The following is a 22,259-nucleotide window of genomic DNA, read 5'->3' on the forward strand; positions in this document are numbered from 1 at the left end:
GAAACGTGCCGCTACTTACCTTCATTTTTGGTGCCTTCGGGTCAGTCTTGATGCCTGGCCTTGCAGTTTCCTTGGCAACGGTTTTTGGAAGTGGCTCCCCCACCCCCTTTCCTGCTTCCTAGGCCTGAGAGGTCTGGCTAAAGTTGAACAGCTGGTTTTGCCCATCAGGTGGGACTGGAACTGAGCGTTTCTCTGTCTCTAACCTGCTGCCTTCACCACTACACCAAAGTGGCTCTTCTTCCTCCCCACAAAATAAACCCATTGACCTGTTGCTGCTGCTCCAACATCCAATTCAAGGCTGCAGCTTTCAAGAATCAATCAATCCATCCATCAGGATAGAGCTGGAAGGGGCCATGGGGGTCTTCTGTTCCATCCTGCTCAAGCAGGAGATTCTATACCATTTCAGACAAGTAACTATCCAGTCTCTTTCTAAAAACCTCCAGTGATGATGCACCCACAACTTCTGAAGACACTTATTGTCAGGAAGCTTCGCCTTAATTCCAGGTTGCTTCTGTCCTTCGTTAGTTTCAATCCATTGTTCCTTGTGTTGCCTTCTGGTACTTGGAAAATAACCCCTCTATGTGGCAGCCACTCAAATACTGGGATACTGCTGCCATGCCTCCCCTTGTACTTTTCATAAGACTAGACGAGGGGTGTCAAACTCAATGGTTGGGGCCTGTGGGATGCTTAGATCTGGCCCACAGGTCTGCTCTGGAAACAGCAAATGACTGGCCCAAGGTGCCTCTACCAGTGAAAACAGAACTCGGGAGGGCCGCATGCAGCCCTCCTTCGCTCAGTTTTCCCTGGCAGAGGGTTGCAGGAGACCATCGCAGCCAAAATCGGAGCTTGGGAGCCCATTTTCTCTGGCAGAGTGCTCGGGCCACTGCAGCTGCCCCGACATGAACAACGTCGAGTTGGCCACACCTAGCCTGGCCATGCCCACACCGCCCCCCGCCCCCAGGGTTAAACACAGCCCTGACCTGGCCCTCAATGAAATTGAGTTTGACACCCATGGACTAGACATACCCAATTCCTGTAACTGTTCTTTGTGTTTTAGCTTCCGGTCCCCTAATCATCTGTGTTGCCCTTCTCTGCATGCTTTCCAGAGTCTCAATATCTTTTTATATTGTAGTGGCTAGAATTGGATGCAGTATTCCAAGTGTTTGTAAAGCAGTACTATTGGATGCAGTATTCCAGGTAAGGCTTTGTAAAGAAGTACCATAACTTCATGTGATCTTCATTCTATCTATCTATTAATGCAGCCTAGGATTGTATAGTTATTTTGGCTGCTGCCACTCCCCGTTGGCTCACATTTAAGTGTTTGTCCACAAGGACTCCAAGATACCTTGCAGAGTTACTGGCATTAAACCAGGTTTCAGCTAGTTTGCACCTATACAATTGATATTTCTGGTCTAAGTGTAAAACTTTTTTTAAATCTGTGTTGAATATCAGATAGGGGCCATTTTTCTAGCTTGCCAAGAAGTAGGTTGTGATCTACTTTATCAAATGCCTGACTGAAATCTTACTATGTGCACAGCATTTCTCTGGTCCGCTCATTGAGTCACTTTGTCAAAGAATAAAATAAGATTTGTTTGGCATGATCTGTTGGCTATTGAGATGACTTTGTCTGAGATGCCCCTGAACCCAATAGTTTTGTATAGACTTCTTACAGTCTTGTTATAAACATTGAGAAGCTGAATTGGACCTGCATGGGCACAGGAGGAAAAATCAGACAGGCATTTCTGGACCAGTGGGTCAAAATGTTTATATTGCTTGACCATATCTCACAGAGTGCATAGTTGCCCTGATGAACTGGTAGGCAGGGATAAATAATGATTGTTTGCATGCTTAATACAGTATATGCTGAATCTTCCAAGTGTTTGGTTGGTTTAGGTGAAGCATGTTTTGGCCACAATATTCCCTTTATGCTACTTTTTACCTCTCTTCTCCCCCACTGACAGCCAGGAAGTAGTCAGGTTGCTCTTCATGAGATGGTGTGTGTGCGCACACGGGTGCAAGTGAGAAAACACACTGAAGAAGGAAATGACAGTTGTGTGTGTTGCGATCAAGAACCCTGTAATGACTAATTCTTTAAATCACCGGGCATTGGGTGCCATTCCAAAGACTTAAACTTTTTCTGCAGCATACTTGATGTCCTTCCTTCTTGCTTGTTGTTCTGGGAAGCTCCCACCATCAACAGTGTTTCCTCAGAGAAGTCACAGACCTGCTACAGGGAATGTACAGCCATAGGAAGAGGGAGGCAACTTTTGACTTCCCTCCAAGGAGCTTGGTGGGTCCCTACAAACTACAGTGTCTGTCTGGGTGTGCTCCTGTTGTACATCTGCTGTGGGGTATGAGATCCCTGGGCAGCAAGCAATGAAAAACAGGCTGGTCCCATCTCATTCCCTGGGATCCCACCTGGCCCAAGGAGCCCTTAGGTGGGGCTCAACCATGAGGATCTGGTTACTGCTTGCTATCTGTGCACTGAGAAAATCTCCCTGTTCCTCTGCACAGATATGAGTATCGTGGAAGGGAAATGTTGGACTGGATTTCTCTGAGGAATGGGATTCAGGCCAGGATCCATTTCCAAGGAAGTTTTTATTCTGGTCAACTGAGCAGAGGTAATTTCCATATACGGTAAGAATGTGCGATGGCAATTTCTCAACAGAGAAAAGGGCGGAAGGTACAATTATGCTGGAAATCATTTAGTGTACACAAACAAGACATTCATAAACGTTTATGGCACAGCACCTCCCTGATCTTAGAAGCTAAGTAAGGCAAACTTCATTTTTCAAACATCGCTCGGTTGCAAAGGTTTTGGGGAGTTATCCTACACTCCCACTCCATGCAGTTTCCTTCTAAGGTTTTTTGAAAGTAGATTTCCCCTTTCCAAGGCCTGAGAGGACAAGGACAGGCCAAGGTCTCTGTGATGGCTTTGTGCCTAGAGCAGGACCGGAAATGAGGGTCTCTCAGGCTCTAGGCTAGTGACCACCAAATTGGGCCTTCTTCCCCACAAAATCTATCCATTCAGCTGTTCCTGCTACTTCAGCCCCAAATTCAAGGCTGCAACTTTCAAGATCCAGTATCCTCCAAACAACGCATACTTTACACCTTTCAATCTGAGCTTCAAATTTTGATTCTGAGGAAATAGACTGTTCGTCTGAGTGAGATGGCTTTTGACCTCGCCCTATAGACCATCCCCTCTGTCTCTTAGGTTGGCTTTATTTAATTTTGCTTGATTATCTACTGTACACTTTTTTTCTCACAACTCCCCACCACGGGGGGAGAACCACAAAAGTATCAGTCCCTTGAGCTGGTCTTAGGCCCCAGCTGTCAAAGGCTAACAAGGAGGCCCCTAAAAACAAATGAGATCACAGTGGGACTTATGAATAAACCCGGAGGTCCTGTGCACAAAACCACAATCCCTTTTCTCCTCAATATTCCTGCAGCTTTTCTCTACGAAGGCCACCTGCAGGGAAGAACAGCCATAGTGGCCCAATAGTTGCAATGCAGTACTGCAGGCTACTTCTGCTGACTGCTGTCTGCCTGCAGTTTGGCAGCTCAATTGCCACCGGCTCAACTTGGCTTTCAGTAAAATGAGCTCCTTAAATTGAGGACCCAGATTATTGGGGGCAATATGCTGACTATGTAAACTGCTTAGAGAGGGCGATAAAGTACTGTGAAGCAGTATATAAGTCGAAGTGCTATTGCGCTATATGAAGGAGTGTTATATGAGGAGCCACAATCTCTAACTATAGTCTGAGTGCTCCTATCCCAAACAGATGCTGGCTGGGGAATTCTGGGGTTGAAAATCTCGGGGGCACCCTGGGAGAAAAAGGCTGGGACTATGCCTGTGGTATTTCTATCATCTACCATAATAAAAATGTAAAGAACACTCCCAAAAAGATTTTTAAATAATTGCACAATATTCTGCAAAAATATTCTGCACAATATTCTGTTGCAAAAATATTCAGCAACGTCTGGTCCTAGATAGCCTTTATCAAACTAATATGTTCGAATTTTCTCTTTCCTCCTTTCTGTCTAATACCATGACATATTTGCCTACAAAAAATCAGGGAAATTCTTTGTAGTCAAATTAAATAGTAAATTTCTCAGCTGGACTTACAATGGGACATTAGAAATGAAATTCAAGCTTTGTCTATACTCATCACTTTGGGTGTGTGGATTTTCTTGTGTACAATAAGGTCGGAAGCTTTCCTGAAGTACCATGCACACTTCGGACACTTAAATGTTTTCTCCCGTGTGTATGATTTAGAAGGCTATCCTTAGTACCGAAATCATTCCCTCAGTCTGGACACTCATAAGATTTCTCTCCTGTGTGAGTCCTCTGGTGTCTCACAAAGTGGGAATTGTTACTGAAACTCTTTCCACAATCAGAACATTCAAAGGGTTTCTCTCCTGTGTGAATCCTCTGGTGACTAATGAGGTGGGAATTTTTACTGAAACTTTTCCCACAATCAGGACATTCAAATGGTTTTTCTCTTGTGTGAATCCTCTGGTGTCTAACAAGGCTGGAATTATCACCGAAACATTTCCCACAGTCAGGACATTCAAAGGGTCTCTCTCCTGTGTGAGTTCTCTGGTGTATCATCAGGCTAGAATTGTGACTGAAACTTTTCCCACAGTCAGGACATTCAATGGGTTTCTCTCCTGTGTGAGTTCTCTGGTGTCTCACAAGGTTGGAATTGTTACTGAAACTCTTTCCGCAATCAGAACATTCAAAGGGTTTCTCTCCTGTGTGAGTTCTCTGGTGACTAACCAGGCTGCAATTACGACTGAAACTTTTCCCACAGTCAGGACACTGAAAGGGTTTGTCTCCTGTGTGAATCCTCTGGTGTTCAATCAAGCTGCAATTCTGACTGAAACTTCTCCCACAATAGGAACATTCAAAGGGTTTCTCTCCTGTGTGAGTTCTCTGGTGTCTCACAAGGTTGGAATTGTTACTGAAACTTCTCCCACAATCAGAACATTCAAAGGGTTTCTCTCCTGTGTGAGTTCTCTGGTGACTAACGAGGCTGGAATTCTGACTGAAACTTCTCCCACAATAGGGACATTCAAAGGGTTTCTCTCCTGTGTGAATCCTCTGGTGGGTAATAAGGTTGGAATTCGGTCTGAAACCTTTCCCACAATTAGAACATTCAAAAGGTTTCTCTCCTGTGTGAGTTCTCTGGTGGCTAATATGGTTGAAATTGCTACTGAAACTGTTTCCACAATCAGAACATTCAAAGGGTATCTCTCCTGTGTGAGTCCTCTGGTGCCTAACCAGGCTGGAATTATCACTGAAACATTTCCCACAATCAGGACATTCAAAGGGTTTCTCTCCTGTGTGAATCCTCTGATGAGTCACCAGGGAGGAATTCTGACTGAAACCTTTTCCACAATAGGGACATTTAAAGGGTTTCTCTCCTGTGTGAGTCCTCTGATGAGTCACCAGGGAGGAATTCTGACTGAAACCTTTTCCACAATAGGGACATTTAAAGGGTTTCTCTCCTGTGTGAATCATCTGGTGGGTAATAAGGTTGGAACTGTGACTGAAACTTTTCCCACATTCAGGACATTCAAATGGTTTCTCTCCTGTGTGAGTCCTCTGGTGTATCACCAGGTTGGAATTCTGACTGAAACATTTCCCACACTCCGGACATTCATACATTTTTTCTGGTGAGTCACAAGGTTGGAATTCTGACTGAAACTTTTACTACTATCAGGATTTAAAGGGTTTCTCTCCTTTGTGAGTCCTCTGCTCTGATTTAGTGGTGATTTCCTTCCTCCCAAACCTAGGCCTGCAATACTGTCTGCTCTATGTAGCTTTCCAATTGACCTTTTCCTCCCCAATAACTTCAAGATATTTCCCTTTTGCTGAATGAAACAATAATCTTTCACTTTTTATGTAATGTTTGCTTGAATTTCACAGTCTACTTGTCCCTGGTAGAAATGTCGTCTTGATTTTCTCTCGTTTCTCTCTCACCTGCTGAGGAAGGTGAAGGAAATGGAAAATACTTTGATTTCTGGACTGACTTGCTTTGCTATTCAAGGTTGCTTGTTATCCTCAGTTGTCCAGAGTGCTCTTATTGCCATCCTCTTTTGTCTGTAAGATTCAAATAAAAGGATATCTTTAATTGTGCGTAAAATGATTTCAAGGAAATAGAAAAAAAAGATAACAATGTCAATGCAAACATGCCACAATGCTCCAATAAGCTCTTACATTAATCATGAATCATTTAAGACATGGAAAAATTCCCAGATCCAAGTTCAAATATCCACTGAATGACGAAATTCATTTGTTGACCGGGTCAGTCACAAATTCCTAGCAGTGCAAAAAGTTCTTTCAAATACAGTCAAGTGAACACTTTGATTTCTATGGTTTTACTTATCAGGGTATCAGAAATATCACCACAAAAGAACAGAAGAGAATAACAGAATTGGAAGGGAACTTGCAGGTCTTCTAATCCAGTCTCTGCTCAAGCAGGAGATTCTACACCATTTCACACAAGTGGCTCTCTCGCCTCTTCTCAAAAGCCTCCAGTGATGAAGCACCACAACTTCTGAAGGAAAGCCGTTCTGCTGATTAATTGTTCTCACCATTAGGAAATTTCTCACTGCTTCCATAGTATAAAGAGGCGAAGTAGCAGCCAAGTACTGCTAATAAAATGCCCTTGATCAATTGATCATCAGGAAGCATGACTACATCTACAAAATCCGAAGGTATACTTTCCTGGTCTCCGGCATTGAGCTGTGTGTTTATATAATGCCAAAGAGTAAAGAATCAGCAATGATCTTAGAGAAGACATTCTTGCTGCCCATCAATTTGGAAACGTTTAAAAGGACATTTCCCAAAAAATTAAACTCCTTCATTCTACAGTGAGGAAGATTATTCACAAGTGAGAAACATTCCAAACAGTTGCTAATCTTCCCAGGAATGGACATCCAAGCAAACCCAGGACCTGGACACCTTGCACTCTTTGAGTTGACCATGAACTCCTCTATATACCAAAGTATTCTAGAGTCAAAAGTGAGGTCATCTGTCCAATAGCTAAAGCTTGGCTGACATGGGATTATACAACAGGACAATGGTTGCAAAACACATCAGGAAATCTACAACAGAATGGCTGAAAAAGAAAAGGATCAAGATGTTGCAATGGCAGGCAAAGTCCAGACCTCATCCCGATTGATGGGACCTCAAGACAGTTGTGCATAAAAAAAACACCCACACACCTCAATGAACTCAAGCAATGTTGTAAAAAAGAGCGAGCCAAAATTCCTCCACAATGCTGCAAGAGACTCATAAAGTCACACAGAAAAGAATTACTTCTAGTTGTTGCTGCTAAAGGTGGTTCTACAAATTATTGACTCTTACATTTTTCACACGCGACTTCTCCGTCTTGGCTTTCTTTTGATAAAATAAATGATGATCTAATGTAATATGTCGTGTATTGTTGTTCATTTGTGGTTGTAGTTACCTACTTTTTAGAACTTCTAAGGACCAAATGATTTTTACTACACCCAGAAATATAAAATCATAGAAGTCAAGGAGACTGTACTTTCTTTTTGACATGACTGTATATCTGGAAGTCCTGGGGAGAGATAATATGTTTGGAGATATAGAAGTTGTGAATACTCCAACACTGGAAGTTTTTAAAAAGATGTTGAATAACCATTTGTCTGAAGTGGTATACGGTTTCTTGCCTAATCAGGGGGTAGGACTAGAAGACCTTCAACGTCCCAACTCTGTTCTGTTCTATTCTAATTCTTATTCTTTTCTTATTCTATTCTATTCATACAGAGAGATTTAAAAATACACACATCTACAATATGGAGAAAATCCATGTCTTTAAAGGCTGAAAAATATGTCAAAATGGTTACAGTCAAACCTTCTCCACTAATGTTAATCAGGAATCTGATGAATTTGATGGTTGCTCATCTGTTGAGATGGCAAGGCTGATGTTCAGGCCTCAACAGGCCTCTGAGGCCATGGAAACTTTCTCAGGAAACCACTAGCCTCTGGGTTAGGCATGTGGCCAAAACCACAGAAGACATTTTTGGCTATTTTTATACTTTCTATATTTCTGTACCTTATCTGTTGTGGTGCCAGCTCCTTCTTAAGTAATGAAGCAAAATCAAAATTGTATAAATATCTGCTTTGCACTACACTCAGGGTTCTTTCCTTCTTGGGAGGGACCCCTCTTTATTCAGATGGATAAATGCATTGGTTTATCAACACACTTGGACTCTGTCTTTTGTTTTACTGAGCCACACCTGTCAGTCTGCATGACACTAACTTTAGATGTGGGGGCTTTAACTGATGAAATGATGCCTAAAACAAGATTTGAAGCACCAGTTTTGCCCATGGAAGCCATGAGCTCCAAGTAAGGGCAGAAAATACTTTCCCTTTGGTGACATCCCAATTGAAGTAGTCCTCACTTACTGCAATTGGGAATAGAATCTGTGTCACAAAGCAGCCCAATCATGAAGCATGAAGTCACATGACAAAGCCAAGTTACATTTCTTAAAGTGTTTTAATGTGTATGTATTTTTGTGCCTCTAAGCCACCCACAGTAATGTCATGGTAAGGTAGGTGACCAATAAATTTTATAAAAATAATCAAAAAGTGCAAAACATTCCATTTTTTAAAAACTGGTGGGTTAAGCAGAGTTGAACCTGGTGAATACACAGATGGGGGAACCAATAGGAAAACACGGTGCTTGTAAAATAGAAATGGAAGGAAAACAACCCAGGAAAGACCCAGAAGAGGCACCTCCGTCCGATCTTGTTGCCCGGAAAACATCAGGTCCACTACAGAATAATTGAGTTAGGGGGACCTTGGAAGTCTTCTAGTCCATCCCCCATTCAGGCAGGAGACCCAATTCCATTCCGAACAAACGGCTGTCCGATCTCCTCCGAAGACCCTGCAGACACGGAGCCCCCACAACCTCTGGAGGGGAGCCATTCCCAAAGGATCCACCGTCGCTTGAAAGAGGCTTTTTAGATCTTCCCCCCCGCAGAGAATCGCAGCCGCCAGTTTCACAGCCTGCAGCCCCAGCGGGCTCCGATCTGGGGAGGGAAGGAACCTGCAGCTGACACGCTTCGGCCCAGTTGCTTCTCTGCTTCCAGGCCGCGGAGGAAACCGAACAGCCCGACTTGCTCCCGGACTCTCCTCCCACCTGCTGCCCCCAACTCACCCGCCAGCTGCTGCTTCCATCCTGGGAAGAGCACAAGCACCGCTCTGCACACCGTCTTCCTCCCATGAGTCATCCGGAAGAGGAAGTTCCTCTACGCTTCTCCTTTCCTCCCATCCTTTCTAGCATTACAATACTCTATGGTTTGAAGCCCATTTTTGGTGCCTTTGGGACACTCTTGATGCCTGGCCTTGCAGTTTCCTTGGCAACGGTTTTTGGAAGTGGCTCCCCCCCCCTTTTCCTGCTTCCTAGGCCTGAAAGGACTGGCCAAAGTTGAACAGCTAGTTTTGCCCATCAGGTGGGACTGCAACTGAGCGTTTCTCTGCTCTAACCTGCTGCCTTCACCACTACACCAAAGTGGCTCTTCTTCCTCCCCACAAAATAAACCCATTGACCTGTTGCTGCTGCTCCAACATCCAATTCAAGGCTGCAGCTTTCAAGAATCAATCCATCCATCCATCAGGATAGAGCTGGAAGGGGCCATGGGGGTCTTCTGTTCCATCCTGCTCAAGCAGGAGATTCTATACCATTTCAGACAATAACTATCCAGTCTCTTTTTAAAAACCTCCAGTGAGTTTGACACCCTTGGACTAGACATACCCAATTCCTGTAACCGTTCTTTGTGTTTTAGCTTCTGGTCCCCTAATCATCTGTGTTGCCCTTCTCTGCATGTTTTCCAGAGTCTCAATATCTTTTTATATTGTAGTGGCTAGAATTGGATGCAGTATTCCAAGTGTTTGTAAAGCAGTACTACTGGATGCAGTATTCCAGGTAAGGCTTTGTAAAGAAGTACCATAACTTCATGTGATCTTCATTCTATCTATCTATTAATGCAGCCTAGGATTGTATAGTTATTTTGGCTGCTGCCACTCACTGTTGGCTCCCATTTAAGTGTTTGTCCACGAGGACTCCAAGATACCTTGCAGAGTTACTGGCATTAAACCAGGTTTCAGCTAGTTTGCACCTATACAATTGGTATTTCTGGTCTAAGTGTAAAACTTTTTTTAAATCTGTGTTGGATATCAGATAGGGGCCATTGTTCAAGTTCACATTTTTCTAGCTTGCCAAGAAGTAGGTTGTGATCTACTTTATCAAATGCTTGACTGAAATCTTACTATGTGCCCAGCATTTCTCTGGTCCACTCATTGAGTCACTTTGTCAAAGAATAAAATAAGGTTTGTTTGGCACGATCTGTTGGCTACTGGTTATAACTTTTTTTTTTTTCATTCTAGGGGTTCACAGATTTGTTGCCTATGTTTTCCAAGATATTACCAGATATTAATGTCAGGCTGATTTGTCTGTTTAATTGCTGTATGTTTTTTACCCGCTTTGAAGTTGGGAACCCCATCAGCTCCTTTCCAGTCTTCAGTTAAAAATAGTCCTGAACTTACAACCACAATTGAGTCCAAGATTTACGTTGTTAAGTGCGCAATTTGTTGAGTTTCCCCAATTTTACAACTTTTCTTGCCGCATATGTTAAGTGAATCATTGCAGTTGATAAATTAGTAACACTGTTGTTAAGTAAATCTGCTTTCCCCATTGACTTTGTTAGTTGGTCACAAAAGGATCCCGGGACACTGCAACCATCATAAATGTCAGTTGTCACACATCTGAATGTAAATCACATGACCCTGGGGATGCTACAACCGTCATAAGTGTGATAAACGGTCATAAACCATTATTTTCAGTGTCGTCGTAACTTCGACCACAAATTAACTATTTTAAGTTGAGGACTAACTCTAGTTCCCCTGTGCTCCAAGGACTTTGAAACATACGTTACAATGGTTCTGAAATCACCTTTGCTGGTTCCTTCAGAACTCTGGGATGCAGTCCGTCCAGACCCAGTGATTTAAATTGGTCTAGAGCTGACATATATTCTCTTACCTCTTTTTTCCATAGTTTAATTTGCATTCCTAATCTGGCAGTTATGATTCTGTTTTTGATAAGTTTTGTCATGTGTTCTTTTTGGGTGAAAACACTTGTAAAGTATCTCCTTGGTACCTTCTCCCCACTTCTTACACTCCTGAGAATTAGGGTGGTGTCTGTCTGAGACTCTTCCAAATAGGATCTGTGTGCTGAAGACTTGGGAGATGTTTCCACCTCACCTCCTTGGTAATGGAGTTTGCATACCTCCCAAGGCCATTTTTTTCCGTCTGAGCATAGGGAGGGCATAGGATAGGGTGGATATAGTGCTGGGCTAAAAGTACAGAGGTAATTTCCATATACGGTAAGAATGTGTGATGGCAATTTCTCAACAGAGAAAAGGGCGGAAGGTACAATTATATTATGTTTCTTTTTTTCAATTCCTTTCCTGCTTCTTTGTATCCATTCTTTGTTTTTGTTTGATTTATATATTTTATTAGATTAAAAATTTCTAATTAGAAAAAGGAATGTGTATCAAACAAAGACTGGTACATTTTTGCACGCACATCTGTATTACCAACTTTTCCAACCCTTTGAAATGCCTTTTAGAAACATTTCTCTCACCGTATACAGCCAGTCATCTCCTCTTCCCAAGCCCCCCTTTTCTAGCCCTGCTGGGTCTGTGACTTTTTTGCTTTGACCCAATGGAGATTTCTGTGTATGCAAAGTTACAGAAGCACAAGGCATTTAGCATGGGTGTGCTTGGAAGCATCTCTGGGCAGCACAAATGAAGCTGGCTCCCTTTGAACCTCCTGGATCCTAAATCCTTGGCAAACATAGGAAATCCGTCATAAAGTTTTGGGAGGTAAAGAGGTTTTGATCTCCACTGAGTCACCCCTAAGAATCTATACATCAGCTTTCTGCAAACTAGTGCCCTCCAAGTCTTATGCCCAAACTGTTTGGGAACAATCAATCTAACTCTTGTGGAGATTGGGAAGGCTGCTCAGAGCAATTCTTCCCTCTAGTGAGATTTAGGCTCTGCAAGGATGCAGTTAGAAAGAATATCACCTATCTAGATGTACTTTGGAAGGTAGATGTTTCCAGCTATTCTTCCGTGTTTCATTATTTCTTTTGACAGGATGAAACTGGAAATCATTTAGTTTACACAAACGAGACATTCTTAAACGTTTATGGCACAGCACCTCCCTAATCTTAGAAGCTAAGTAAGTCAAGCTTCATTCTTCAAACTTCGCTCAGTTGCAAAGGTTTGGGGGAGTTATCCTGCACTCCCACTCCATGCAGTTTCCTTCTAAGGTTTTTTGAAAGCAGATTTCCACTTTCCAAGGCCTGAGAGGATAAGGACAGGCCAAGGTCTCTGTGATGGCTTTGTGCCTAGAGCAGGACCGGAAATGAGGGTCTCTCAGGCTCTAGGCTAGTGACCACCAAATTGGGCCTTCTTCTTCCCCACAAAATCTAGCCATTCAGCTGTTCCTGCTACTCCAGCCCCAAATTCAAGGCTGCAACTTTCAAGATCCAGTATCCTCCAAACAACACATACTTTACACCTTTCTATCTGAGCTTCAAATTTTGATTCTGAGGAAATGGACTGTTCGTCTGAGTGAGATGGCTTTTGACCTCGCCCTATAGACCATCCCCTCTGTCTCTTAGGTTGGCTTTATTTAATTTTGCTTGATTATCTACTGTACACTTTTTTTCTCACCCCACCAAGCGGGGAGAACCACAAAAGTATCAGTCCCTTGGTGCTGGTCTTGGACCCCAGCTGCCAAAGGCTAACAAGGAGGCCCCTAAAAACAAATGAGATCACAGTGGGACTTGTGAATAAACCTGGAGGTCCTGTGCACAAAACCACAATCCCTTTTCTCCTCAATATTCCTGCAGCTTTTCTCTATGAAGGCCACCTGCAGGGAAGAACAGCCTTTACACATCTGAAATTTTACACTGGTTTTGTCACTGCCCCAAACTCCTCCAATATATTTGCTATTCATATGGATTCTTCCACTTGCGTGCCTCATTCTTGACACAATCTGAACATGCATGCTTGGTGCACTGTTAGGAAAAGATGAACTTTGAACACCCTCTACTTCTCCTCTCGCTTTTCTCCTTATAAGAGCCATAGTGGCGCAATAGTTACAATGCAGTATTGCAGGCTACTTCTGCTGACTGCTGTCTGCCTGCAGTTTGGCAGCTCAATTCCCACCAGCTCAACTTGGCTTTCAGTAAAATGAGCTCCTTAAATTGAGGACCCAGATTGTTGGCGGCAATATGCTATGTAAACTGGTTAGAGGGGGCGATAAAGTACTGTGAAGTAGTATATAAATCGAAGTGCTATTGCGCTATATGAAGGAGTGTTATATGAGGAGCCACAATCTCTAACTATAGTCTGAGTGCTCCTATCCCAAACAGATGCTGGCTGGGTAATTCTGGGGTTGAAAATCTCAGGGGCACCCAGGGAGAAAAAGGCTGGGACTATACCTGTGGCATTTCTATCATCTACCATAATAAAAATGTAAAGAACACTCCCAAATTTTTTTTTAAATAATTGCACAATTACTGCAAAAATAAATATTCAGCAATGTCTGGTACTTATCGAACTAATATGTTCCAATTTTTTCTTTCCGCTTTCTGTCTAATACCATGACATATTTGCCTACAAAAAATCAGGCAAATTCTTTGTAGTCAAATTAAATAGTAAATTTATCAGCTGGACTTACAGTGGGACATTAGAAATGAAATTCAAGCTTTGTCTACACTCATCACTTTGGGGGTGTGGATTTTCTTGTATACGATAAGGTCGGAAGGTTTCCTGAAGCACCATGCACACTTGGGCCACTTAAATGGTTTTTCCCCTGTGTGTATGATTTAGAAGGCTATCCTTAGTACCGAAATCATTCCCTCAGTCTGGACACTCATAAGGTTTCTCTCCTGTGTGAGTCCTGTGGTGTCTCACAAGGTGGGAACTCTGAGTGAAACTTTTCCCACAATCAGAACATTCAAAGGGTTTCTCTCCTGTGTGAATCCTCTGGTGATTAATAAGGTTGGAATTGTTACTGAAACTGTTTCCACAGTCAGAACATTCAAAGGGCTTCTCTCCTGTGTGAATCCTCTGATGTCTCACAAGGTGGGAACTCTGACTGAAACTTTTCCCACAATAGGGACATTCAAATGGTTTCTCTCCTGTGTGAATCCTCTGGTGGCTAATAAGGTTGGAATTATTACTGAAAGTGTTTCCACAATCAGAACATTCAAAGGGTTTCTCTCCTGTGTGAATTCTCTGGTGTTCCACCAGTTTGGAATTCCTACCAAAACTTTTACCACAAACTGGGCATTCAAAAGGTTTCTCATCTGTGTGAGTCCTCTGGTGTCTAACCAGGCTGGAATTATCACCGAAACATTTCCCACAGTCAGGACATTCAAAGGGTTTCTCTCCTGTATGAGTCCTCTGGTGAGTCACCAGGTGGGAATTCTGACTGAAACCTTTCCCACAAATAGGGCATTCAAAGGGCCTTGTGTGAATCCTCTGGTGTCTCAGCAAACCAGAATTCTGACTGAAACTTTTCCCACAATAGGGGCATTCAAAGTGTTTCTTTCTTGTGTGAGTCTTCTGGTGGGCCACAAGGTAGGAATTCTGAGTGAAATGATTCCCACAGTCAGGACATTTAAATGGTTTTTCTGTGTGAATCCGCTGGTGACTAATGAGGTGGGAATTTTTAATGAAACGTTTCTCACAATCAGGACATTCAAATGGTTTCTCTCTTGTGTGAATCCTCTGATGTCTAACCAGGCTAGAATTATCACTGAAACATTTCCCACAATCAAGACATTCAAAGGGTTTCTCTCCTGTGTGAGTCCTCTGATGAGTCACCAGGTGGGAATTCTGACTGAAACCTTTCCCACAGATAGGGCATTCAAAAGGTCTTTCTCCTGTGTGAATCCTCTGGTGTCTCACCAAACCAGAATTCTGAATGAAACTTATTCCACAATCTGGACACTCATATGGTTTCTCTCCTGTGTGAGTCCTCTGGTGAATCACCAAATGGGAATTCTGACTGAAACATTTCCCACAGATAGGACATTCAAAGGGTTTCTCTCCTGTATGAGTCCTCTGTTTTCTCATGAGTGGGAATTTCCAATGAAAGTTTCACACAAACCGGACATTCATATGTTTTCTATCTGGTATGAATCCTCCAATGTCGCCATGCTGACTAAAGTATTTACCACATTGGGAGCACTCATATTTTTTCTCTCCTGCCTGAGTCCTTCTATGAACCACAAGGAAACTGTTGTGAGCAATGCTTTTGCCACATTGAGTATTCATATGGCTTTTCTCCAGTTTGTATCCTCTCGTGCATAATCAGCTGTGATTTGTATCTTCCCCACAACAGGCACCTCTATGGAGCTTTTACTCCACTGATATTCTTGAGGATGTCAAAAATATGTATGATTCTTTGTTTAGTGTTACTGTGATTCAAGCCATTTTCTTACGCCCAGGGCAAGGGCTGCATCATTATCTGCCTGACGTGACTATCCAAGTGACCTTTTCCTCCCCACTGACTTCCAGTTATTTCCCTTCTTATGCTGAATGGAAAAATAATCTCCCTTGACTTTTCATGTAGGTTTGAGATCCACATACTCTACTTTTTCCAGCTAGAGATCTCTTCTTGATTTTCTCCCATTTGTTTCTCTCCTGCTGGCGAAGGAAAAAAACTGTGTGGTCTTCTGAAGGAAATGGAAAGTATTTGCTTTCCTTTTCAATGGTACTTGTTATTCTTATTTGTCCAGAGTACTCTCGTTGCCATCTTCTTTGTCCATAAGATTCAAAGAAAATTGTAACTTTGGGTATAAAATGGTTGCAGAAGATGTGAAAAAGAGAAAAAAAAGTATACATTACAATGGATCCGCAAATATGCCACAACATTAGAATATCCCCTTACATTATTATTATTCATTTGACACATGGAAGACTACTGAGATCCAGGTTAAAATATCCATTCAAACATGAAATTCATTTGTTGACTTCAGTCAATCACAGTTTCTTAGCACTGCAAAGGGTTACCATGTTTCCCAGAAAATAAGTCCCACCCAGAAAATAAGCACTAGAATGATTTTTTAGCATGTGCCTAATATAAGCCCTACCCCCCAAAATAAGCCCAAGTTAAGAGCCCACCCATTCTGTCCCAGCGTCTGATTTTGTTTGCCCAGGGCCATGGCCACAACTGTGATGAGACAGACAGCTGTGATGAGACAGACAGCTGTGTGGCCTTCCGACAAGGCCAGATCGCATGCCTCTCCCCCCCCCCAATGTCTCTGCTCGCTGCTGCTGCTAACATGGTGGCAAGGTGACCTGAATGTCAAGAAAGCCAGGGGCAGAGGCAAGCAGAGGCTGCCTCTTTGCTATCCCTGCCCTGAATCGGGGAATCTGGCAGGCAGGCAGCGCTGGCCAGAGCCTCAATGATCAGCTTCTCTCTCTCACCCTCATCCTGAGGCAGTCTCCAGAGGCAGCATGCACTGCCCCACAGGCTTTACCGGCTTTCTCTTCCTCTGCAAAAGAGTGGGGAAAGATAGCTGGGCGTCCCGAGACATCCCACTCTGTGAGTCAACTCAGGTTTCACTCGGTGGGGGAGGAAGGCTTTGGAAACTGTTTTTTTTTCCAGTTACATTTATCATCAATATTGTAATTCATCCTTTTATTTTTTTTTTCAAAAAATGATCTGTATTTACCACGATTAGCCTGTTTGAACGCCAATGGGAAGGCGCGGTATGAATTCCACGCACGACCCACGGAAATACAGACACTCACACCCTCAATGCTCACATTTCCTCACTTGGGGTGCACCGCAGTTTTACGGGTGCATTCAACTTTGCAGCTCAACTAACCTCTTCAGCTGCAGCAGGCTGCAGTTCCCATCACCTTCAGGAAGACTTGTGATGGAAAAATAAAGACATCCTCTGAAAATAAGCCCTATGGGTCTTTTGGACTAAAAGGAAATATAAGACCCGATCTTATTTTTGAGGAAACACGGTATCATTAAATATGCCTGGAAGTGCTGGAGGTAGAATTGCAGATATAGGCATACAGAGAGAAATATAAATACACATATTTATAACTACGCACGTGGAAAATTGATGTCTTTCAAGCCTGAAAAAAAAAGTCCTCAAATGGTTAGATTCAAACCTTCTGAGCTAATTTTAAAGATGTGGGGGCTTCAAGTGATGAAATTATGCCTAAAAGCCTCTGCAAGATTTGAAGCACCAGTTTTGCCCATGGAAATCCTGAGCTCTAAGTAAGAGCAGAAAATATTGTTCACAACCCCTCTGGTGACATCCCAATTCATGTAGTCTATTAAAAAAAAGTTCAATCAATCAATTCCAACTTCTTGCAAAAAAAAAAAAAGATATTGCGAAGTTGGAATTTATTGAACTTTTTTTTTTTTAGTCCCACAAACTTGTTTCCCTGCACACGACAGCAAGAAACGTGACAGAAATGAAATGGACCTGGAAATCAGTGGCATATGGGCATTGGGGCAAGCTCTGCGGTGTGATGCTGCAATGCAGTGGGGAAGCAGAAAGAAACTGGGGTTACCCCCCTCAATCAAGGGAGCTGGAGACGGTATCCTGCGATCCCAAAAAAAGAATGATTGATCGGTACGAAAACTGGGTGGGGAATTTTCCTGCAGACTTTATTCCTGCAGCCAACGTCAGTCAAAATTCCTATTAGTGGTCTGCGGGATTTAAAATTATGAGTTTGGTGGTCCCCGAGGTCCACAAGGTTGGTGACCGTTGCCCTATACCATTCCAGACAAATGGCTGTCCAATCTTGTCTTTAAAGTTCCTGCCGAATCTAAATCACAGGTCTGTCATCCAAAAATTAAAGGAGGGAACTATGGGCTTCCTATAGCGATCTAAAGCCCACTCCAGTGTAATACTAGTGAAAAAGAAAAATAAGAAATCTGAAAGAAGTCTTTCTGAACAATTGAAAGACAAAAGGATAATACCAGGATATAGCCTGAACCTACAAAAATGAAATCAGGAAAGCTAAGGCTCAGAATGAACTAAGACGTGCCACAAATGACAAAAATATTTTTTAAAGAAGTTTCTTTCAGCATGTAAAATTCAATAAAAAAAGTCAAGGAAACAATTGGTCTACTAATGGGAGAAGATGGCAAGGAAGTGACTGACAGCAGGGAGAAAGTGGAGCTGCTTAATTCATTCTTTGCATCTCTTTTCATGCAAAAAGAAAAAAAAATAGCTCAACCCACCACAAATAGAATCCGTAAAAGACAGACTAGGAACATAAATTAAAATAGGCAAGAAAATGATAAGAGAATACCTGTCCACTGTAGACGAGTTCTAATCATCAGAACAAGATTGATTACATCCCAGAGTTCTGAAGGAGCCGGCAGATGTGATCTAAGAACCTTTGAACCATATCTGAAAGATCTTTGAAAATCTTTGTGCACGGGGCCAGCTGAGATGACAGGGTCCCAGACCTTCGGTAGTTGCTCTGCTCTTGCAGGCAGCTTCCTGTCTCGTCAGGCGCCTCCCACCACTGCCAGACAGCCTTGGGACTACCTCATCCTAAGCCCCTGGGCCCTCCACTGATTCAGAGAGGACCGTGCCTTTCCCACCGGACAATCCTGGTTCCTACTCCTCCTCAGAACTGGGATCTGATAAAGCTGTGACAATCAACTCTTTTCTAGTCCACTGGTAGTTCCCAGGTGCTCAAGGATGTTTGAAAGTTATGGTTCAGTGATTCTGAAATCAGGTCTGTCAGTTTCTTCAGAACTCTGGGATGAAATCAACCCAGGGGCAGGATTCGACTGGTTCTGTCCGGCTCTGTAGAACCAGTAGCTCTGAAGAGCAGCAGACATCAAACCGGTTCTATGTCTGCTGATGTTTTTACCCACCCGGGCTCTTACCTGATCTTTATTTTCTGATTTTTCAACCTCAGCTGCTTTGTGCGGCACAGCTGCAGTTGAAAAAGCAGGAAAATACTGCTTTGTCAAACGCTGGGCACCTGTGCACAGCGCTACTCAGCTGTTCAGGCAACACAGCTTCACTATATTCTACACGTGCACGCAGCATGTGTCAGGCGCGTGTGAAGCGTAAATCATCAAAAATGTTAATCACTGAACCGATAGTTACACGGGCTGAATCCCACCCCTGAATCAACCACACACATTGCTACCCTTGTGAAGCGTTAGTACCAAGTTATAATCCTTTTAGTAAGACCACATGGGGGCTCCATCACTGGTGGCTTTTAAACACACAGGACAGGCATTTGTCTGAACTAGTACTGGGTCTCCTGCTTGAGCAGGGTGGAGGAACAGAAGACCTGCCAAGTTCCTTCCACCTTGTCACAATCCTCCAGTGATGGGAGCCGTCACAACCTCTAGAGGGGAGCCATTCCCAAAGGACCCACCTTCGCTTGAAAGAGGCTTTTTAAATCTTCCCACCAGCAGAAAATTGCAGCCACCAAGTTTCACAGCGTGCAGCCTCAGCGGGCTCCGATCTGGGGAGGGAAGGAACCTGCAGCTGACACGTTTCAGCCTAGTTGCTTCTCTGCTTTCAGGCCGTGGAGGGAACCGAAAACCCCGACTTGTTCTCGGACTCTCCTCCCACCTGCTGCCCACAACTCACCTGCCAGCTGCTGCTTCCATCCTGGGAAAAGCACAGAAGCCGCTCTGCCCACCAACTTCCTCCCATGAATCATCCAGAAGAGGAAGTTCCTCTGCGCTTCTCCTTTCTTCCCATCCTTTCTAGCATTACAGTACTTGATGGTTTTAACTCTTTTAAGCTCAACCACGATCTCTCTCTCTCTCCCCCCTTGTACTCTCAGCTTTCTAGGGGCAGGTGTTTTACCTGTTTGACCAGCATCTGCGGATCGGAGGCATAAACCACACTTGTTCCGTCTCTACTACGTTTGCAAAATGTTTCGCTGATTAAATGCTATCAAGCCGTTTTTGACTTATAGCAACTGACTTTTACAAGTGAGCCAAGTGAAATGTGAGGCTGCTTAGCTTACGAAGATTACCGTAGCTACGTGCTCAGCCCTGAAAGTTCATGAAGGTTTTACAGAATTACACAATCAGCTTTCTTATTTGTGACTTTTAGTGGAGATCAAAACCTCTCTTAGAAGTACAGCAAAGATGACACCTACCTAATAATCCAGGTAATTACGGCAGCAAGAATATTTGCCCAAAACTGGAAGGCTAGAGATAGGGAAGATGAGGTGATACTACAATGAGCCGAAATGGATAGGCTGACATTGGAATTAAAGAATAAAGATGAGTCAGAATACTATATAATACGGAATAAATTTAACCATTGGAGGAAAATGAAAGGGAGTTTGCAAAATGTAACTGAAAAGAAATGGAAAGGATTTAAAATGTGTAAAGATTAAATGTGTGTGTGTGTGTGTATATATATATATACATATGTATGTATAAAATTCATAGAGTAACATATGTAACAACAAAAATGTATTGCAAAGAACTCCACCATGTTCAATGTTTTTAAATATTATATCTAATAAAATTCAATTTTATAAGTAAAACAATAAAAACCTCTTATACCCCAAAACTTTATGACTGATTTTCCTGTGGCTCCCAAGGATTTAAGAAATGGCAGCACTGCAAAACTCGATTGCAGGAAATACGTCAGCAACAGTGGACAATGCGTGGAACACTCTATGGTTTCTTCCACTAACCCCAAAACACTTTAACCTCAGACTGTCTACTGTTGACCTCACCCCATTCCTAAGAGGTCTGTAAGGGGTGTGCATAAGCGCACCAATGTGTCTACCATCCCTGTCTTAATGTTCCCTTTTATTTGTATCTATTTCATGTATTAATAATCATGTTTATACTTATATATATTATCAAATGCATGCTTGACAAAATAAATAAAAAATAAATAAGATGCTCCAGGAGAGTCAGTTTCACTCCTACTGGCCAGGGCTGCATCCAAGACAACTCAGCATGAAGCTGGATTCCCAGAGGAGGAAAGACTGGTTCCCATTTTTTCCCCTAGTGGATCACATTATTGGTAGGTAGTGCAGGCTGTCTGTGGGTACATTTACCCTGTAAATTACAGCATGCTACACAGGAAGTACTTTGTATGTCATCTTGAGTTTCTGAATGAAAAGGAAATCAATAAAATATACCTTGCAGTTATTTTATTCCAGATTCCTCCATGCAACAGAGCTCAGATCAGATTGCTAAAAGATCACCATCCAAACCTTACTGGATCTGCATTGAAAATTACGGTGCAGGCTGTCCCTCTAAAAAAGGTTAGCCTGCTGATCAGCCGGCCATATGCTTTGGTGGGATATTCTATTCTTCCCTTTTGTTTTCTTTTTAAAACATATTTTAAAAATATTTCTTCTACTACCGGTATATATTGACAATCGGCCCCCATTTTCTAAGTCCTGCTGCATATTTTTCTCTCTTTGTGACCGAATGGAGACTTCCCTGCAAGTAAATTTACAGAATTTACACATGGCATTTAACATTTAGCAGATACATAATTCTCTGCACATTTTCCAGGGTCTTGACACCACTTGGTATTGTGACCAAAACTACAGACAGTATTCTAAGTGTGGTTTCACCAGCATTGTGTAAAGTGGTATTATCACTTCTTGTTCACACTATCCCTCTGTTGATGTAATTTAGAACTGCATTCGATCCTCTGTAAGCCTATGATTTTCAAAGAATATAAACCCACTGGCACAACCAATGGCTGCTCTAAAGTTACAAGGGGAACTGTACCTCAATTGTCCAGTTTGAAACATCCTACGTTCATTTTCTCAGACTGGCAGTAATGGAGAAAATCATCCCTGAATCTGAGAATGCCAGTCAAAATAGATCTGGCTTAACCACTCGAATTTTTAAACTGTGCCTCATGAAATGTCGGACTTTCGTAGAATTTAAGACTGGCAGATATCAGTGCATCAAGAAATTAAGAACCAGAAGCCTAATTGCAGCTCAAATCATGAGAGGTACAAAGTGACTGAACTGATGTAGGATTGAAACTGAAAATTTAAATTTATAATGAGGGAAGGGAAGCCAAGAAGGACAGATTGTTCATAGAGATGCAGAATGCACAAGAGACATTACAAGATAACAATTAGACAACAATTAGCGTTAGAAACACATTGTATGTGTGGAGTCCTCATTACTGAGC

The 22,259-nt window shown here is 42.6% G+C and overlaps 3 protein-coding genes across 7 annotated transcripts in view; all 3 read right to left on the minus strand.

The window, feature by feature from the left end:
• The window catches only part of LOC148126532 (uncharacterized), a 46,609-nt gene extending 37,343 nt beyond the window's left edge, over positions 1-9,266 (minus strand). The window contains exon 1 of the mRNA XM_087927770.1: positions 9,198-9,266. The gene's annotated coding sequence lies outside the window, so the exon portion shown is untranslated. The remainder of the gene's footprint in view (positions 1-9,197) is intronic.
• LOC148126533 (uncharacterized) overlaps positions 4,187-22,259 on the minus strand; it is a 28,051-nt gene continuing 9,978 nt past the window's right edge. Inside the window, exons 1-3 of one of the 5 annotated variants that reach the window (XM_087928313.1) lie at positions 9,198-9,268; positions 8,774-9,069; positions 4,187-6,106 (exon numbers count right to left, since the gene is read on the minus strand). In XM_087928313.1, coding sequence (XP_087784439.1) covers positions 4,307-5,671 — 1,365 coding nt within the window. In that variant the 5' untranslated portion in view covers positions 5,672-6,106; positions 8,774-9,069; positions 9,198-9,268 and the 3' untranslated portion in view covers positions 4,187-4,306. Of the gene's footprint in view, positions 6,107-8,773; positions 9,070-9,197; positions 9,284-19,708; positions 19,784-22,259 lie in introns of those variants that run through there. The other 4 variants (XM_087928312.1, XM_087928314.1, XM_087928310.1 and 1 more) reach the window with 4 other exon arrangements.
• Positions 13,755-15,255, minus strand: LOC113453762 (uncharacterized). The gene has a single exon (XM_087928369.1). The coding sequence runs from the start codon at positions 15,190-15,192 to the stop codon at positions 13,972-13,974; it is 1,221 nt and encodes a 406-aa protein (XP_087784495.1). The 5' UTR covers positions 15,193-15,255; the 3' UTR covers positions 13,755-13,971.

Source organism: Pseudonaja textilis, chromosome 2 (assembly GCF_049901715.1).
Source record: "Pseudonaja textilis isolate UNSWEBS1 chromosome 2, rPseTex1.2, whole genome shotgun sequence".
Classification (NCBI taxonomy): Eukaryota; Metazoa; Chordata; class Lepidosauria; order Squamata; family Elapidae; genus Pseudonaja; species Pseudonaja textilis.